General features: G+C 41.6%; 1 protein-coding gene across 15 annotated transcripts in view; it reads left to right on the top strand.

The window, feature by feature from the left end:
• Positions 1-18994, top strand: part of HDAC4 (histone deacetylase 4) — a 612734-nt gene that overhangs the window by 464210 nt on the left and 129530 nt on the right. For all 15 annotated transcript variants that reach the window (XR_009155364.1, XM_058185449.1, XM_058185442.1 and 12 more), the window contains one exon: positions 16646-16692. Coding sequence is in view for 14 of the 15 variants with exons in the window: in XM_058185449.1 (XP_058041432.1) it covers positions 16646-16692 (47 nt within the window). In the remaining variant the exon portion in view is untranslated. The remainder of the gene's footprint in view (positions 1-16645; positions 16693-18994) is intronic.

Genomic DNA, 18994 nt, shown 5'->3' with positions numbered 1-18994 from the left:
CCCTTCTTCTTTTAATGTCTCCAAAGATTTTAGTTGTAAATTTCCCCTCTCATTATATAAAAGATCTTTATAAGTAATCATTTCTTGTTCCTGTTCTATATTTATATTCTCTACTGCATGCCGAGGACTTGCCCATATAGGAATTTTATAATTTAACTTATAATAATATTTTTTCCAGACACGCAGAAGAGAAATTCTCAACACATGATTCTTAAAAGCTTTATCTACTTTCTTATCATACAATACATATGCATGCCAACCATATAATAAATCATAACCTTCTATATTCAAAATCCTTTCCTCCGTCAAATTAAACCAATCACTTATTATTGAAAGAACAACTGCTTCATAATACAGTTTTAAATTAGGCATTTTAATCCTCCTCTTTCCCATGTATCTTGCATTATTTTCATTTTGACTCTCGCTTTTTTCCCTTCCCATATAAATTTATTAATTCCGATCTGCCATTCTTCCAAATTTTTGTCTTTCTTAATTATTGGTATCATCTGAAACAGGAACAAGAATTTAGGCAAAACATTCATTTTTATAGCTGCTATTCTCCCCAAGAAAGATAATTGTAATTTTTTCCAAGTATTCATTTCCTTCTGAATTTTTTTCCATAACACATCATAATTATTCTTACACAATTTTACATTTGATGAAGTAAGAAAGACTCCTAAATATTTAACCTTTTTTACAATTTCAAATCCTGTATTTCCTCTAGTTTTTCTTTCTGATTCTTAATCATATTTTTGGTTAACACTTTTGTTTTATTTTGATTCACTTTAAACCCTGACACCCTTCCATATTGATTAATTACTTCCAACAAATATACACTCGAATTTATAGGCTGAGTCAATATAACAACCAAATCATCTGCAAATGCTCTGACTTTGTATTCATGTCTTCTAATTCTAATACCCTCTATCTTCCTTAACTCTCTTATCTTATCCAATAAAGGTTCCAAAGACAGAATAAACAATAAAGGTGATAAAGGACACCCCTGCCTTGTTCCTTTCGCAATTTTAAAACTATCTGTCAAACTACCATTAATTATTATCTGAGCTGTTTGCTCTCCATAAATTGCCCTAAGTATTCATATAAAACCATTTCCAAATTGAATTTTGTCTGTTAATTTAAATAAAAATTCCCAATGCAAACGATCAGAAGCTTTCTCTGCATCCAAAAATATAAACGCTGCTGGAATCTGACTTTTCTTTTCCAAATATTCCAATAAATTCACTATCTGCCTAACATTATTCCTCATTTGTTTTCTTTTTATAAAACCAGACTGGTCAGTATGAATCCTTTGTTGTACAATTTCCATTAACCTATTTGCCATTATTTTCACAAAAATCTTATAATCGTTATTCAAGAGTGAAATCGGTCTATAATTCCCAGGCTTAGTACAATCCTGATCCTCTTTTGGTATCAATGAAATAAAAGTAGTCCTCCATAATGGTGGCACTCCTCCTCCCATCAGTATCTGATTAAATAACTCCATAAGTGGACCAACTATCTCATCCTGTAACTTTTTATAATATATTGATGTAAGTCCATCTGTGCCCGGGGATTTCCCTATTTTTAATTGCTTTATTACCAAAGTAATTTCCTCAGAAATTATAGGCCGATTCAACTCTTCCCTTTGTTCATTAGTTAAATCTTTAACCTTATATTCTTTCAAATATTTATCAATATCCATATTCAATATTGTATCTCTGGCATATAAATTTGTATAATATTCCAAGAAAGCTTTTTTAATTTTATCCTGTTGAAATCTCACTTTATCCTTGTATTCAATTCTTTCAATAGTACATGCTTTCTGTCTTTTCCTTAACATATAAGCCAACCACCTCCCTGATTTATTGGCATTACAAAAAGTATTATGTTTAGCATATTGTATATTGGTTGCCACCTGATCTGCCATTAACATATTAAATTGACTCTGTAATATCTTTATCGCCTCATTAATTTTTAAATCATGTGGATTATATACCAGTAATTGTTGTTTCCTCTGAATTTCCTCTTCTAAATCCCTACGCTGTTTTTGTAATTTTCTCCTCTGTCTACTATTAATATATATCAAATTTCCTCTCATAAAGGCCTTGCTAGCGTCCCACACCATTTCTATCGACGTTCCCATATTCAAATTATAATCAAAAAATTCTTTGATTTGTTTTTTACATTGATTTACATTATCCTCATATCTAAACAAATTTTCATTTATTCTCCATGATCTTCTTCCACCTTCATATTGCAGCTCCATCCATACTATGATCAGTTAAACATCTTGGAAATATCTTTGTTTTCTTAACCCTAGAAAGCAAGTCATTGGTAATTAATATAAAATCAATACATGAAAAAGATTGGTGCCTGTCCGAAAAATAAGTATAATCTCTATCATCAAAATTCTGCCTTCTCCATATATCTTTCAACTCAAAATCTTCCCTCAAATCAAAAAAAGATTTAGGCAGTTTTGCATGCATAGGAATTTTCTTAGAAAGAGTTCTTTTATCTTTTCTAATATTTATTTATTTATTTATTTATTTCGATTTTTATACCGCCCTTCTCCCAGAGGACTCAGGGCGGTGTACAGCCAAGTAAAAATTCAATTTATAAACATTAAAAAGAAGTTAAAAAGAAGTTAAAAAGATATCCATTACACCATTCCAATCCCCTAATATAATAAATGTTTTATAGTCCCAAAGAGTCAATTTTTCATGTAACAGTTTATAAAATTTTTCTTGTTGTTGCTTAGGTGCATATATGCCAATCACAAGTGTCTTTTTTCCTTCTAAAATCAATTCAATAACAATATATCTTCCTTGAATGTCTGTTTCAATTAATTTAGCTGATATATTTTTCTTCAAATATATAACTATACCATTTTTCTTATTCAGAGCAGAAGAAACAAAATGTTTACCTAATTTCGAATTAATCAAATATTTCTGATCTAATAATTTTATATGTGTCTCTTGCAAACATATCACATTGTTTTTAAATTGTTTCAAATAATGGAATATTTTTCTTCTTTTCTGTGCTGAATTCAAACCATTAACATTCCATGTCAAAAATTTATTTGCCATCACTGGCCTCTTGAAGCGTCTGAGCAATTAGCTGAAGACTCTCACTCTTCGGCTTGGCTCCTCCCACAGCTTCAGTAGTAGAATCCCGTTCCTGTCTTTGAAGCCGTTCCTCTATCTCCTTACGCCTAATAGCTCCCCTTGTCACTCTTTGTTCTTGAGGTTGTTCTGGAGGTACTGACATCACAGGTGTAGTTTCAACTTCCCCACTCTGTTTCTCTTGAAGACTTTTATCCACTGTTTCTACATCCACTTTCAATACATTAAAAAGAAAATCTTTTGCTTTCAACTCAGTATCAATTCGATATCTCCTGCCTTGAAAAAATACTGTTAAGCCAATTGGAACCTCGCATCTATATTGAATCTGATGCTTCTTAAGCTCTTGTGTAAAAAACCTAAAGTCCCTTCTATCCTTTAACATTTTAGCAGGGATCTCTTTCAAAACCAACACCTCCTGTTCTCCTATTTGCAATTTCTTTTGGTATGTAGCTTGCAAAATCTGATTTCTTACTATAGAAGTCAAAAAATAAATTACAATGTCTCTTGGGAGCTTTTTCTGTCTCGCTACCCAAGAATTAACCCTATATGCCTTATCAATTTGAAAATCAACTTCTCGAGGGTCCATTCGTAACATTTCAGCTAAGGCTTCTGATATAACTTTTTTAAGATCTTCTTCCTTCTGATCCTGGAGACCCCTAATTCTCAAAGCCTTCTCCAACGCTCTATATTGCAATACCACCACATGATCCTCATTTTTATCCACTTTATTTTGGAGCTCTCCAACTTTATTATCCAAACACTGATTTGCTTGACTAATTACTTCCACTTTATCCTCCATTACTTCCAAATTTTTTGCCAAACCTTGAAAAACCATCAATAAATCATCTCTAATTTTTTTATTAGTCTCTTTAATTTCTTCCCTAAGTTGATTCTTCATACCATGAATATTATTCATAATTTCTTTAAATCTCTCTTCAGAAACTCTGTTCTGTTCCTTTAACATATCTTCTAAGTTAGTTTCAGACCCTCTTCTCGTTATGGGTGCTTTTGGTGGCTTAAAAGCCATTTTAATTGAAGTAAAGTCTCTAATTAGAATTGTAAAATCTCAAAGTCTCAAAAAGTCTCAAATTAAAGTTGTAAAATAAAAATTTTCACCTTGCCTCCTATGGAGAGCTTCTATTCAGCTAAAATCCATAAAGACGAACTTCACTTTCTCTCACAAGCAGCCTCCAATCCACTTCCTCTCAGACGCCATTTCTTCCTTCACTAAGTTCAAGTGAGAAAAAGTTTTCCCCTTTTTTAAAAGAAGTAGAAGTCAGCTCTCTTCTTGCTTCCCCAGTATTTGTCCCCGTCTGCTTCTAGTATTCAAAATGGAATCAATTGAGCAGAGATGGGCATCTTCCTCTTGTCCTGCCTAATTAGCAGGATCGAGCCAAGTCTGGAGTAGGGCTGGGTTAGGCAGGCACCTCTCCGAGACTCTGCATAACAAAGCAGAGCCCCTGGGGCAATCTTCTGCTATCCAGCCACTCTTGCTAATCTCTTTCACCCAGAGAAAAGCTTTGAAGCTGGCTAACAGCTGTTCTCCACTGTTTCACCAGCTTTTACAGGATCTAGGCTCGGGACGCCATTCCAGACGTCCTCCGGGGAAGACGGAAGCCACCGGAAGTCCCCAGTTTTTTAGACTTTTGAGTGGTTTTCAAATATTTGGTGGAGAGATAAACCTTATCTCCGACTTTGTACCTGTTCTCTGGAGATCTTTTCTTATCAGCTTGTTTTTTGTGTGCTCGGTGGGCATCATCAATCGCTTTGCGAGTCATCTTCCATGTACTTTGTATTTGATCTATCCATTCTGATAAAGATGAAATCGTGGTTTTTTCCTTTGGAAGATCTGAAATGGGAACAAAGTCTTGACCAGAGGCTATTTTAAAAGGAGTGAATCCTGTGCTACTATGAATTGAGTTATTGTAAGCTACTTCACCAAAAGGTAGTAAGTCCGCCCAATTGTCTTGTTGATGATTTATGTAACATCGTAGATATTGTTCTAGTACCGCGTTTGAGCGTTCACAACTTCCATTAGTCTGGGGATGATGGGAGGAGCTTAATCCTTGGGTGGAGCCTATCAACTGCAAAAACTCTTTCCAAAACTGAGAAGTGAATTGAACTCCTCGATACGAGATTATGCATTCTGGAACTCCGTGGAGTCTGTAAATGTGTTGTACAAGCAATTTTGCCAAAGTTTTTGAAGAAGGTATCTTGGAACATGGGATGAAGTGGATTTGTTTGGAGAACAGGTCTGTAACTACCCAGATTACTGTATTGCCTGCACTTTTGGGTAACTCCACTATGAAATCCATAGATATTTCTTTCCAGGGGGCTCCTGGCTGGGCTACTGTTTGAAGCAATCCAGGAGGCTTTCCTGGTGGTCTTTTAGATGATGCGCAAATAGGGCAACTTGCTATATAAGAGTGAATGTCCTTTTTAAGTCCTGGCCACCAAAATTGTCTTTTAAGAAGGTGTAAGGTTTTCACAAAACCAAAATGCCCTGCCATTTTAGCATCATGGCATCGTTGTAGTATGGTTTCTCTGAGTGATGCAGGAACATATAGTTTTGCTCCAATCCAAGCTAATCCATCAAGGAGCGTGCATTCGTGAGAATGAGCCATGAACCAGTCATCTGTGTTCAGAGCCTCTTTGAACGATTTAGTTAATTCATCTGGTAGTGATGTTTCGGTTTTGGTATGGCTTCGGGTTACAGCCGGAGCTGCTAATTGTTGAATGGGGAGTATTGGCCGTATCACCTCGGAACGCGTCCCATTGTATTGCGGTAGCTGTGAAAGAGCATCTGCCAGGAAGTTCTTTCCTCCGGGAATGTAATGTAAGGTAAAGTTAAAGTGGTTAAAATATTGAGCCCAGCGGGCTTGTTTAGGCGAAAGTCTTCTAGGAGTTTTTAGGGCTTCTAAATTTTTGTGGTCAGTCCAAACTTCAAAAGGATGGTTAGATCCCTCCAAGAAGTGTCTCCATGTATGAAGAGCCCAGTGAACCGCAAAAGCTTCCTTTCCCCAAATAGCCCACCTCCTTTCAGTTTCAGTCAATTTTCGGGAAGTGAAAGCACAAGGTTGTAGTTTACCATCAGCGTTGTTTTGGAGCAAAACTGCTCCGACTGCTACATCACTAGCGTCCGCTTGTATTACAAAAGGAATATCCATGTCGGGGTGTTTTAAGATAGGTTCAGCAGCAAACAGTCATTTTAACTTTTCAAACGGGAGAAGGGCGGTATAAAAATTAAATTATTATTATTATTATTATTATTATTATTATTAAACGCTGCTTGACATTCCATTGTCCATTCAAGGGGTAATGAAGGTTTGGGTTTTGCATTTCCTTTAGTTTTTAGGAGGTTGGTGATAGGGAGAGCAATTTGAGCAAAGGAGGGGATGAATTTATTTATTTATTTATTTAAATTATATACCGCCCTTCTCCTGAAGGACTCAGGGCGGTTTACATCCAAATAAAAAACAGATTTCACAAAAATTTAAAAACATTTTAAAAAGCTAATTCGATTAGGTCGAAACAGACTAAAACTATAATAAAACCCACATTAAAGTTACATTAAGCCAGCCCTGCGTGATGAAACAAAAAGGTCTTTAGCTCGCGTCGAAAGGTCCAGAGGTCAGGGAGTTGACGTATCCCCAGAGGCAGCTCATTCCAGAGGGCAGGAGCCCCCACAGAGAATGACCTCCCCCTGGGGGTTGCCAGTCAACATTGTTTGACTGACGGCACCCTGAGGAGACCCTCCCAATGGGAGCGCACGGGTCGGTGGGAGGCTATTGGTAGCAGCAGGCGGTCCCGTAAATAACCCGGTCCTATGCCATGGAGCGCTTTAAAGGTAGTAACCAACACCTTGAATTGCACCCGGTAGACCACCGGAAGCCAGTGCAACTTGCGCAGGAGAGGTGTTACATGGGAGCCTCAAGTTACTCCCTCTATTACCCGCGCAGCCACATTCTGGACCAGTTGGAGCCTCTGGGTGCTCTTCAAGGGGAGCCCCATGTAGAGAGCCTTACAGTAGTCCAGGCGGGAAGTGACGAGGGCGTGCGTCACCATGGATAGGGAAACCCAGTCTAGAAAGTGACGCAACTGGCGTATCAGGCGAACCTGATAAAAAGCTCCCGTGGCGACGGCCGTCATATGATCTTCTAAGGACAGCCGTACATCCATGAGGACGCCTAAATTGCGAACCCTCTCCATGGGGGCCAATGACTCGCCCCCAACAGTCAGCGATGGAGTCAGCTGGCTGTACCGGGATGCCGGCATCCACAGCCACTCAGTCTTGGAAGGGTTGAGTCAAAGCCTGTTCTTCCCCATTCAGACCTGCATGGGCTCCAGACACCGGGACATCACTTCAATGGCCTCGTTGGGGTGGTTAGGAGTGGAAATGTATAGCTGAGTATCATCAGCATACAGATGACATCGCACCCCAAAACCACGGATGATCTCACCTAGCGGCTTCATGTAGATGTTGAACAGAAGAGGCAAGAGAACCGACCCCTGTGGCACCCCATACATGAGGCACCTCGCGGCTGATCTCTGCCCTCCTGCCAACACCGTCTGCAACCGGTCAGAAAGATAGGAGGAGAACCACCGGAAAACGGTTCCCCCCCACTCCTAAACCCTCCAGCTGTCGCAGCAAGATACCATGGTCGATGGTATCGAAAGCCGCTGAGAGATCTAATAGGACCAGGGCAGAGGAACAACCCATGTCTCCAGCCCTCCAGAGATCATCTACCAACGCGACCAATGCTGTCTCCGTGCTGTACCCAGGCCGCAAGCTGGACTGGGACAGGTCAAGATAGACAGTTTCATCCAGGTACTGGGGGAGCTGTTGAGCCACCACACTCTCAACAACCTTCGCCACAAAATGAAGGTTGGAAACAGGACGATAGTTCGCTAAAACGGCTGGATCCAGGGAGGGCTTCTTGAGGAGGGGCCTCACCACCGGCTCTTTCAAGGCGGTAGGGAAGACACCCTCCATCAAAGAAGTGTTGACAATTCCCTGAAGCCAGCCTTGTGTAACCTCCCGGGTGGCCAGTACCAGCCAGGAGGGACACGGGTCCAATAAACATGTGGTCGCATTCAGCCTCCCCAGTATCCTGTCCATGTCCTCAGGCCAATGTATCAAACTCTTTCCAGATAACATCCTCAAGATCTACCTCCGTCATCTTGCCTGAATCTACCCAATCCGAGTCCAGACCACCCCGGATCTGAGCAACTTTATCGTGCAGATATTGTCCCAAATCCTCAGCACGCCCTTGCAATTGATGATAAAAGTTTGCAAATCCCAAAAAGCTCTGCAACTGTTTGCGTATGCGTGGGGGTGCCCATTCCAAGACCGCTTTTACCTTCTCTGGGTCCATTTCTAATTTGTCCGCTGAAATGCAGTATCCTAGATAGTCTATTTTTGTTTGATGAAATTCACACTTGGATAGCTTGGCATAGAGTTCTGCTGCGAGTAATTTTTTGAGCACCACTCTTACTAGCTTTATGTGTTCATCCATAGTTTCTGTCTAAATAAGTATATCATTAAGATAAACGAGGACCCCTTTAAACAAATGTTGATGGAGTATTTCATTTATCAGTTGCATGAAAACTGCGGGAGACCCCTGCAGGCCAAATGGAAGCACTCGAAACTGAAAACATCTCAGGGGGCAGTTGAAAGCAGTTTTCCACTCATCCCCTTCCTTTATACGAACTCTGTAGTATGCCTCTCATAGGTCTAACTTGGTAAAAAACTTCCCTTTTGCTAGATGGGCCAACATGTCTTTCATGAGCGGCATGGGGTATACATTTTCGGTGCAAATGGTGTTCAAGTTCCTATAGTCGACTATAAGACGAAAGGAGCCATCTTTCTTTTCTCGGAATATCACTGGTGCTGCCACCCAAGGTCTAGCCGGTTGAATGAAACCCCGCTCTAAATTTTTGTCTATAAATTTACATAGCTCCCCCTATTCCTTTAGGGACATGGGGTAAGCTTTAGGCTTTGGAAGCTTTACCCCTAGGAGTATGTCTATTGCACAGTCAGTAGGCCTATGGGGGGGTAGAGGATCGGAAGCTTTTTCACTAAATATTTCTTGTAAGTCCCAGTATTCTTTGGGGATTCTCTCCTCCCCCTCTATCCGTTCCGTCATTGTCCCCATCACGTCGTGGGGCACGGCAGGCTCGTTCCTAGTGTCTTTCTTTCACTTTTGGCGCTTTAGAGCGAAAACGTAGAACCCCCGTCTTCCAGTTAATACGTGGGTTCCATTTTCGGAGCCATGAGAGGCCTAGCAGCAGAGGTTGGTCCATTCCCGGGGCTACTATAAAATTTAGGACCTCCCGATGGCCTCCCATCATAATTTCTATGGGTTCCGTAACGAAGTGGGTGGGGCCTCCCCCTGCCACAGAGCCATCTAGCTGGCAAAAAGCTATAGGCCGACTCAAGGTTTTTAGTTTTAGTTCCATTTTGTCAACTACTTCGGGGCTGATGTTGCACCTGGAACACCCGGAGTCTGAAGCGCTAACATTTCACCTTTATTCCCTGAGGAAGGGACATGCAGTTTGACCGGAATTGTCAAGGGGCCCCCTTTCCAACTCACCAAAAGGTCTTCATCGGAATCGGACGTGGTTTTGCTGTCATCGGACTCGGTCGGCGTCCCACGCTCCTCCTCGATGGGAGTGGCCTTCTTGGCGACGCCTACTCCCGCCTTTGTCAGCTCTCGCGCCTTCTTAGTTGGCTTGCCTTGTTCCTTTCCACCACTAGGTGTTGTCTTCGACACCAGCTTCACTCGGCAGTCAGCTGCTCGGTGGCCTTCTTTTCCATATCTGAAGCAAGCGGTGGAACGTTGCCTCCCACTCTCCATAGTGAGGGCATCCTTTGGAGGGCCTCTAGGGAAATGGGTGGGGGTTTGCCTTCCAGTGCGCTCTGCTCGACTGCGATCCTTTGCCAGCTCGATTTCCATCTCCGCTGCTGGGGTATACCAGCCGTACAATGTGGTTGGAGAGGTCCGTGCCCGGCACAGTGCATACAGATCTCCATTCATTCATCTTTGTAAATGTCCACAAGGGTCACCTCCAACCATCCCCTCAAGGGAACCAGATCACTAAACTCCTGATTGTAGTCAGCCACTGGTCTCCTCCCTTGTCTGATGGTTTTCATCCGGCCTTTGGCCTTCTGCTCTGCCAGGGGGTCCTCGAACCTCCTCCTCAGTGCAGTCATAAAATGCTCGTAGTTTTGCAGTAAGGGGGAGTGCCTGCTGTATAACGACACAAACCATGCAGCTGCTCTTCCAGTTAGGTTTTGGGTCACAGCTCTAACCTGCACCGCCTGCGATCAATATTCTTCCCCCCAGTCCATCATATGGTTATTCACTAACGCCAGGAACAGTCCTAGCTCCTTGGCATCTCCATCGAATTTCCCAGATATGGGGGGAATTTTAGGCTTTTCCCTTCCTCTGCACAGCCTCACTTGGTCAGCAGGTGGCGTACGCCCTCCATCCGACTCAGCTGCCTCTGGGAAGGGGATTTTTGGTTCTGGTTCTTCCAAAATCTCTACGCATTGGGAAGCTCCCCCAGTTGCTCCCCTGGCAATTTCTTCATCCTCTTCTCCCTTCCCCCTGGAGGACCGAATAGGGGATTCATACCTTTGGCGAGCTGCTTGCCTTACTTTCACCTCACGGTAAAGACGCAATGCCTCGTCCAACTGGAGCCTGTCTCTGATTTCCTGCTCTTGTTTCCAAACTGAAAGTTTGGCCTTCCCCTTTTTCCTTTTAGTCACTCCAGAAGGAAGCACTTCAGGATCTGGCTGCCACATTTTTTCTTCCAGCTGCAATTGCTCCATCCACCGGGCTCTGCAATCCTCCAGTTCAGGGTTAAAACGTAACAGAAGAAATACCTCCGGGCGGCTCCTCCAGTTCAGCAGCTGGCTGGCCTCCCATCAAAGTTTTCATTTCGACCCCCGCGGTATTTAGGTTTAAATCCTGGTTGGTCGACATGGTGTAGATCCAACTTAAGACACATCTATTTATCTGCGCAGGACTGGACTAGCTTTTTAAAATTTGAATTGGTTTTAATGGGGATTTTATTATGTTTATTGCTATTTTTAATTATTCGGCCATATGTAATAAGTGTTTTAATGGATGTTTTATTTTGTATTTATATGTATATTTTACCTGGCTGTGAACCGCCCTGAGTCCCTAGGGAGATAGGGCGGTATAAAAATACGAAAAATAAAAATAAAAAATAAATAAAATAAAATAAAACTTAATGTCAGGCTGCCTCTGATTATATTTAGGAAAGAATACACCTTGACTTCATTTGAAAATAAAGAAAAGTACTTTTACTAAATACATCCGGACAACAGCAGTGTAAAGTTGGATCTGAGAAAGAATATGGCTAACATCCCATATCCCCTCGTTAGTCCCTCCTTCCCACAAAAAGTCAGGCAGCCTGGTCCAATGCCAGCTCCTTCTTGCCCCCTGTGGTAATCTTCTTCCGAAGGTCTCCGGCAGTTTCTTATCTCAGGAATGCAGGGTACGTTGGAAAGCCCGCGCGTCTGCCGTTTATGCTGATTCAAACATTTGCTGCCCCCTCCCCTCCTTTTATGTCAGACGACACTCTTAAAGGGCCCTCTTCTGTTAATCTGAATAGGATAGTATACATCTTAGGTTCATGGCTATTTTACATTAACATACTGACACTGCAATCTAACTACTGAATACAAATTGCACACATATAACACAAATAGAGTGAAGCTTGGAGTGGAGGCTGACAGAGACCTCAATGGCTTAATGCATCAAGCTTGACTTCTCTTGGCCCATCCATAGTGCTTTTTTTGGCTTAGGCAATGGGGCCGGGGTGTTTCCCCATTAGGCAGCTTGATGGCTCTACTGGCTGCATCTAAAGTACTTGATGAGGGCTCCAGTCAGAGTAGCAGTAGTTGGTGGACAGGCGATGGGTCAGCAACCAAACCGGCTGCTTTCTTGGCTCTGCTTAGGCTTTAGTTCAGGTATGCTATGCCTCTTGCAGTGCTTTAGCTCAAGATCCAGCGTGATGGCCATCCAATACCAATCATTGGTCTGCTTGGGGATTCCCCAGTAGATGCAAGCTTGTAGTAGCTCTCAGTCCAGGCCTTCTTTGAAATGGTAGACCAGTAGTTGATTCAGCCACTCTATATCAGTTTACTGGCCACTCTGTGAAATTCCTGAACATACTCCTGCACTGGTCAGGCTCGGATTTCTGCTTTGGCCTGCAGGGCTTGGGATTTGTCTTCAAATCTGGATCTCAGCTTCCCCAAGAAGGCATCGACATTCCCCAGTTTGGTGCGTCTTCGTCATACAGTCTCATCACCCATTCTGCGACTTCCCCCTCTAGGTTAGTGGCCATAGCATTCACCATCACCATGGCCAATGGGTAGGCCAGGGCATGGCAGTTTAGTTGTGCCCACACCTGGTTGAGGAAAAACGCCAATTTCTCCAGGTCTCTGTCAAAAATGGTCTTTATTTTTGGTGGGTCTACTGGTGGCAGAGGAGGAGCAGGTGCCCACGGGCTAGGGAACCAGCCAGGGCCTAGGTAGTAGGGCCACAGAGGGCATCCAGTCCAGCCAGGAAGAACCCGAGGCTGCCTAGTCATTGCTGTTGCGGGGGACTCGGGCTTGCCACTTGTCACGGCTTTTTCTCAGTCCCTGGCTTGCTTCTGCCACTCTCTGAGGGGGTGGGCTGGCCACCTGGGCCTCCATGGTTGGGCTCAGGCTCCAGCGCATTAGGAGTGTCTGGGCATCCCTACCTGCTGTCACTACAAGTGGCCCAGATCGGCGCATTGGTTCTGCTCCCCAGATGTCCATGTGCTCAAATCTGTCCCTCAACCAATGGACTGTGGAGAGCAGTCAGGTAGCTTCATTCTCTGTGCTCATCCCACTCAGCTGTTCTCTTCACCTTTCATCTCAGGAACAGGGTGGCGGATGATTGAGGGGGACATCAGGGAGAACTCTGCTTCCATGCCTTGGGAGCTCTCCTGCACCAGGCTTCTCCCTCTGCTTGATAGAGGTCCTTGGTCTCTAGGGCATCTTCTCATGCTGCTGGCCTTTCAATCCTTTCTTCATGGATCTTCAACCTGGCTGCTGCATGGGAGAGCCTCTTCCGTAGCTTGACCTGTTGGCTACGCAACCACAGCCAGGGCTGCGCTAGGATTGGCAGCTGCTTCTCCTGTCTTCTCCATCTCCAAGCCTTCCCTGAGCCTTCCATATCCACCTGATGCTGTCAGGTGGGTGCCCTGGGCTCAGGACCCCAGAACAGGTGCCCTAACTTCAGGGACAGTTGGTTTAATGTCAAGGTTCTGACTAATGAACCTAAGCAAATCAGAACTCTGAGACTAGGATCCTCCTCAAAGCTCTTCTTTATTGAGTACATCATATCGGCACAGCTTCAAAAGAAAACTAACTCTAAATCTTTCCCACGGTTTCAGTATAATTAAAATAGGAAATAACCCCATCCCCCAAGTGTCACAAGTCACTTTGGCCAATTGGGTTAATTGGTGGATCTGCCAGACACTCCTTCCCCGATCTTATCCATTGCCAGGAGAGATGACCTTGGTTCTCATGAGAAAGCTCTCTGTTGTGTCTAGTAAGGTATTCCAAAATCCTTTCCCCTTCCCCCTCTGTGTGGCAACTGAGGAACAGAAAAATGGCTGCTGCCAGGTTCGGTTCAAAGTTGACACCTAGTTGACAAGCACCCAAAGTGCAGCCATGTGACTGGGGGAGGGAGCTGACTGTTGGCGCTTCAAATTCTAATTGTAGGTCTGTCAGAACTTTGAATGGTCACTTAGCATTTGGGTAGTAAATTGAGGACTAGTGTGTATTCCATTGTATGCTTTCTTTACTGCATTCAGCATCCAACTCTCAATTCCATATTGCAAATCATGCTATAATTCAGTTATTCCCTTAATTATATGCTTTAAATAAACAATATATATTAAATTTAGTTTCACACATTTATTCATTTCCCAGCAACCTGCTAAAGATAAAAAAATCTTGTTTGAACATCTTGTTCCAGTATAAAACCTTACTTAAACTACCCAATTTTCACTCATTGTCAGACCTTTTTCATATTCAGTCAGAATTTTCTCAAAAATCATCTTTGGCATGCTTAGCAAATTACTTCTGTAGAGAAAATCATCATAGTTCATCTTCCATCAGCAAAAGTTAAAAGTAGCCCAATGATTCTATGCCAACAGAAACAGCGGTCTCCCATACCCGTTAGCTATTAGTCCATACAGAAAACCAGATCCAAAGTCATTGTAGCTGCATGTGTTGGACCAAATGTTGTCTGATATAGGTTTTTTTATTTATTTATCAAACTTCTTTGCTACTCATCTAGTTGAGGGCAACTCTAGGGAGGTTACAGAAAGTACAGAATAAAACATTAAAACCACAAGATAGGCCCAACAGCAGCTCTAAGTTGTGTCCAGTTGGATTCATCCCTCATTTTACTGCAGTGGCCCTCTAAACATCTCTTGGCTCTTTTCAGAATTCACAGTTCCTCCCTCCATGAACCAGGGGGAGTGTCAGAAGTGATGGGTCATGATCCTGTCTAAAGCCTTGGCTGCTCTTTGGTTCCAGGACATAACCAGAACTTCAGCAGGAGCATGCGGTAATCCCCCAGGATATTTCCCAATTCCCTGTGGAGCTCATTTGGGTCCATCAGTTGCTGGGAACAAGCTACTCGAATGGGTCCAACTTCCTACACAATAGAATCTCAAGAACACCAGGGCATGATCCCACCATGGTGGGATATAACATTAGATTCCCCATCCGATCATGTTGCCCTTGATCTGACTAGATCATATCTGGTATGTGACCACTGTCCTGAGTTGAATCCAGGATGATCTAGGATAGGCCCATGGCCAACTTGGTAACCATGAACTTCTTGGCCACCCAACTCAAGGATGGTAGGTTCAAGTCTCCCAGAACCATAAGTTTGGGGAACACCACCACCAACCCTGAGTTGGCCTCCAGCAGCTCAGGCAGGGAAGTTGCTATGCAGCAGGGAGGCTAGTGCACTAGCAGCGATCCCAACTGATCCCATGAGCTCACAACCAAAGACCTAGAAGCAAGGCCCCTAAAAGCCAAGAGGGATTTTTGGACATCTGCCGCCCCCCTTCATTCCCTGCTTTGGGGTCTTGGTTTGTGCCAAACCCTAAACCTAGAGTCCCCCGCTTCTGAATCAGCCAGGTCTCAGTGAGGCATGCCAGTTTGACTTGCTCCTTCTCAATGAGGGATAAGGGGAACCCCCAGGCTCCCATGGATATGTTTCCAATGGCTGAGAGTGAGCTCAGGGTTGGAACATGCTACTGATACTACACATTCGGGGCATCTTCTCATGTAACTGCCTGCCTGTCTTGTAACATCACATGCCCATCACCATGTTAATATAATGTCCTGCCCCACGGCCTCATCAGGTGATCATCCTCCAACTTTATGGTTGACAGGTGGTTATGAAGTGCTGAAAACAACTAATCTTGACTATGTAAATATTCTCCAAAATGCTACATCTTGAGTCATCAGTCATTGCTGTCATCTGAGACTGTTATATGGTGTTAAAGAGTTTATCTACTGAATTATGTTCCTCTCTGCTAATTCCTGTTCTAAATAGAAATAAATAAAGTTGATGGGATACCTAATCAAAGAGAAACTATTCTTCTAGACTAATGTTATTTTCTTCCTCCATCCAATCACAGTTACAAAAGTACAATTTGGGAGAGTATTTTTTCAAGAAAAAGTCACCAAGTTGAAAAAGTCAATTTAGATAATCTGATAGTTATAATACCGATATATTGAAGTGATCCCAATATTACTGAAATTTAAGGGAATAACAGAAAGATGTTTAAACTGGCACTTTTGAGAGCAAATCTTTATTTATCACATTTACTGTTATACACTTCACTGTACTTAGAGAGTGGTCCCAACACCTTCTAGAGAAGTTTCTCCTAACATTCCTTGAATCTCACTGAAAGTCCAGCATCTAAGCCCTTGCCATTTGCCACTGAAGGAATATTCAAAAGGGATTGTTTTGGTACCAATCCTGCAGGAGGGATGCTTCTGTATCCTTTCCCTAGGAATATGATATTGTTAACTACATCAATTTCAGCCTGTTTAAAACTGTCTGGCCAAGTGAGTTTTTAAGATGATTTATTCATGAAAAGATTGTAGATAAATCAGCAAGTTGATTTTAAAATATCAATATCAAATGTTTTTAAAACCCTCAATCTTTCTTAAGAGTTTAAAACTTTTGGTGTCTAATTTTGGTGCTTGACATTAAAGACCCAATCCAAATTCTCTATAGACTTGCTCCAGAAACGATGCAGCTGAGTCAAGTTTAGAGACTGAGATAATCAGTGTCACATTCAGCATCTAATATTACTGTAGGAATGGATAGGTCTACACTATTAGTTTTGACGACAAATTTTTATATTATTCCCAAATCACATGTATTTTGTAATTTTAACAATGTTTTACTCTACTCTGATTTCTCCAGGTTCTCTGACATCACTGTTTGTCAGGCTTCCATGTGGCGGCATTGGGGTAAGCATTTTTTCTTATTTGATCAAGTAATGCAACAAGTGTCGATTAAACTGACTAAATATACAATTCTGATTTTTATTATAGAACTATACTATAGAATTCATACAGTAGTGGCCAAAGTTGTGAACACTTTTTGGGAAAAGTGTATTTTTGAGGTTTAATGGTTAATAACACCTTTTTTGGGGGAGTTTCTAGATAATCATATTCCACAGCTGGAACAGCCTGGGAATAGCCCAGACCTTAACCCAATTGAAAATCTATGGAGCCGACTAAAGAAACTTGTTAGTCAGAAGTGACCCAGCAATAAAACCCAGTTAATAGAAACAATCATTCAATCTTGGTTTCACATTATAACAGCTACAGAACTAAAAGACTTGGTTCATTCCATGGGAAGATGGTGTAATGCTAAAGGTTACCCAACTAAGAATTAACTAACATGATAATTTTTGTATATCTCATTTTTTCTACATGTTTCACTTTTCTTCTTTATACTGTAACTGCTATTCTAATAGCAAATCCTTCATAAAAGTTATTGCATTGCATTCTTGATTAAATTATCTTTCCATTAATATATAGTTTTATGCTACTACTGGAAAAAACAGTGGTGTTATTTGCTAGTTTTAGAAAATACACTTTTCCCAAAACGTTTCCACAATTTTGGCCACTACTGTCTGTGGAGAACCCCAAAGTTCTATACATTTTGGGGTAAACACTCTATGCAGTAATTTTACTTACCTTTAATTAATAAATATTATTGATAACTGAAACATTTCCATCTCTACTGGGGCTCCCTATTGCACAAAGGCTTGTTCATATCAGAGGAAGCATACAATTATGTTCCAAGTATTGTTTCATACTGTTTCATTATTTGATATCAAGATGCTGTTTTGAAATTTTGCTTTTTTTTTCCAATAAAGAAGTTTTATTGTAATTAGAAGTGTGAAGAGACTCCATACACTTTGTTTTTAAATATATACGTCTGGTACTTTGGCTTCTCTGTTGATTCTTACAGTTAAGATTCACACTACCTTTATAATTTATCTCAGATCTTAAAAACAACATCAACATAGTAATTACAAATTACATAAATTGTTCAGGCCTCAAAATAGATTTTGACTCAGAATAAATTAAGATTTGCAACAAATGTCAAAAACAATAAAAAATGTTTCTTTCAACATGGAAAAAACAAGAAAAAAGTCAAGGAAACAATTTGTCCACAAATGGGAGGAGATGCCAAGGAAATGATGGGCATTAGAGAGAAAGCAGAGCTTCTTAATTCATTCTATGCATCTGTCTTCACACAAAAAGAAAAAAATACCCCAACCTACCAAAAACAGAACCATAAAAGACAGACTAGGAACAGAAATTAAAATAGGCAAGAAAATAGTAAGAGATTAGACAAGTTCAAATCACGAGGACCTGATTGATTACATCCCAGAATTCTGAAGCAGCTGGCAGTCATGATTTCGGAACCATTGAAACCATATCTTGACCAAGATCTTGGTGCACCAGGGAACTACCAGAGAACTGGAAAAGTAGTGACATGGTTCCCATCTTCAAAAAAGGGAGAAAAATTGATCCAGAAAATTACAGACCAATCAGCCTGACATCAGTATCTGGGAAGATCTTGGAAAAGATAATCAAACAACAGAGGGAAAGGGATCTTGGAGTCCTAGTGGACAATCACTTAAAAATAAGCAGTGTGCTGCAGTCACCAAAAAAGAAAATTCAGTTCTAGGCTGCATTAACAGAAGAATAGAATCAAGATCATGTGAAGTGTTAGTATTGCTTTATAATGCCTTGATGAGACCACACGTGGAGTATTGCATCCAGTATTCATTGCTACAATTTAAAAAAGATGTTGAGATTCTGGAAAGAGTGCAGAGAAGGGCAACAAAGGTGATTAGGGGGGTGGAGGCTAAAACAAGAAGAACAGTTGCAGGAAATGGGTATGTGTAGTCTACTGAAAAAAATGGCCAGGTGTAACATGATAAAAGTGTTCCAATATTTGAGGGACTGCCACGAAGAGTGGGACAAAGCACTAGAAGGCAGAACAAGAAGCAATGGATGGAAACTAATCCAGGCGAGAACCAACTAAGGAGACATTTCCTGATAGTGAAACAATTAACCAGTTGAATAGCTTGCTTTCAGAAGTTCTGGGTGCTCCATCACTGGAGGTTTTTAAGAAGAGATTAGACAGTCATTTCACTGAAATGGTATAGGGTCTCCTGCTTGTGCAGAGGGTTGGATTAGAAGGCCTCCAAGGTCCTTCCAACCAGTGGTGAAGTCTAAAAATTTTCCC

This window comes from Ahaetulla prasina, chromosome 1 (genome assembly GCF_028640845.1).
Source record: "Ahaetulla prasina isolate Xishuangbanna chromosome 1, ASM2864084v1, whole genome shotgun sequence".
Lineage (NCBI taxonomy): Eukaryota > Metazoa > Chordata > Lepidosauria > Squamata > Colubridae > Ahaetulla > Ahaetulla prasina.
This window is presented reverse-complemented; position numbering and strand designations above follow the sequence as displayed.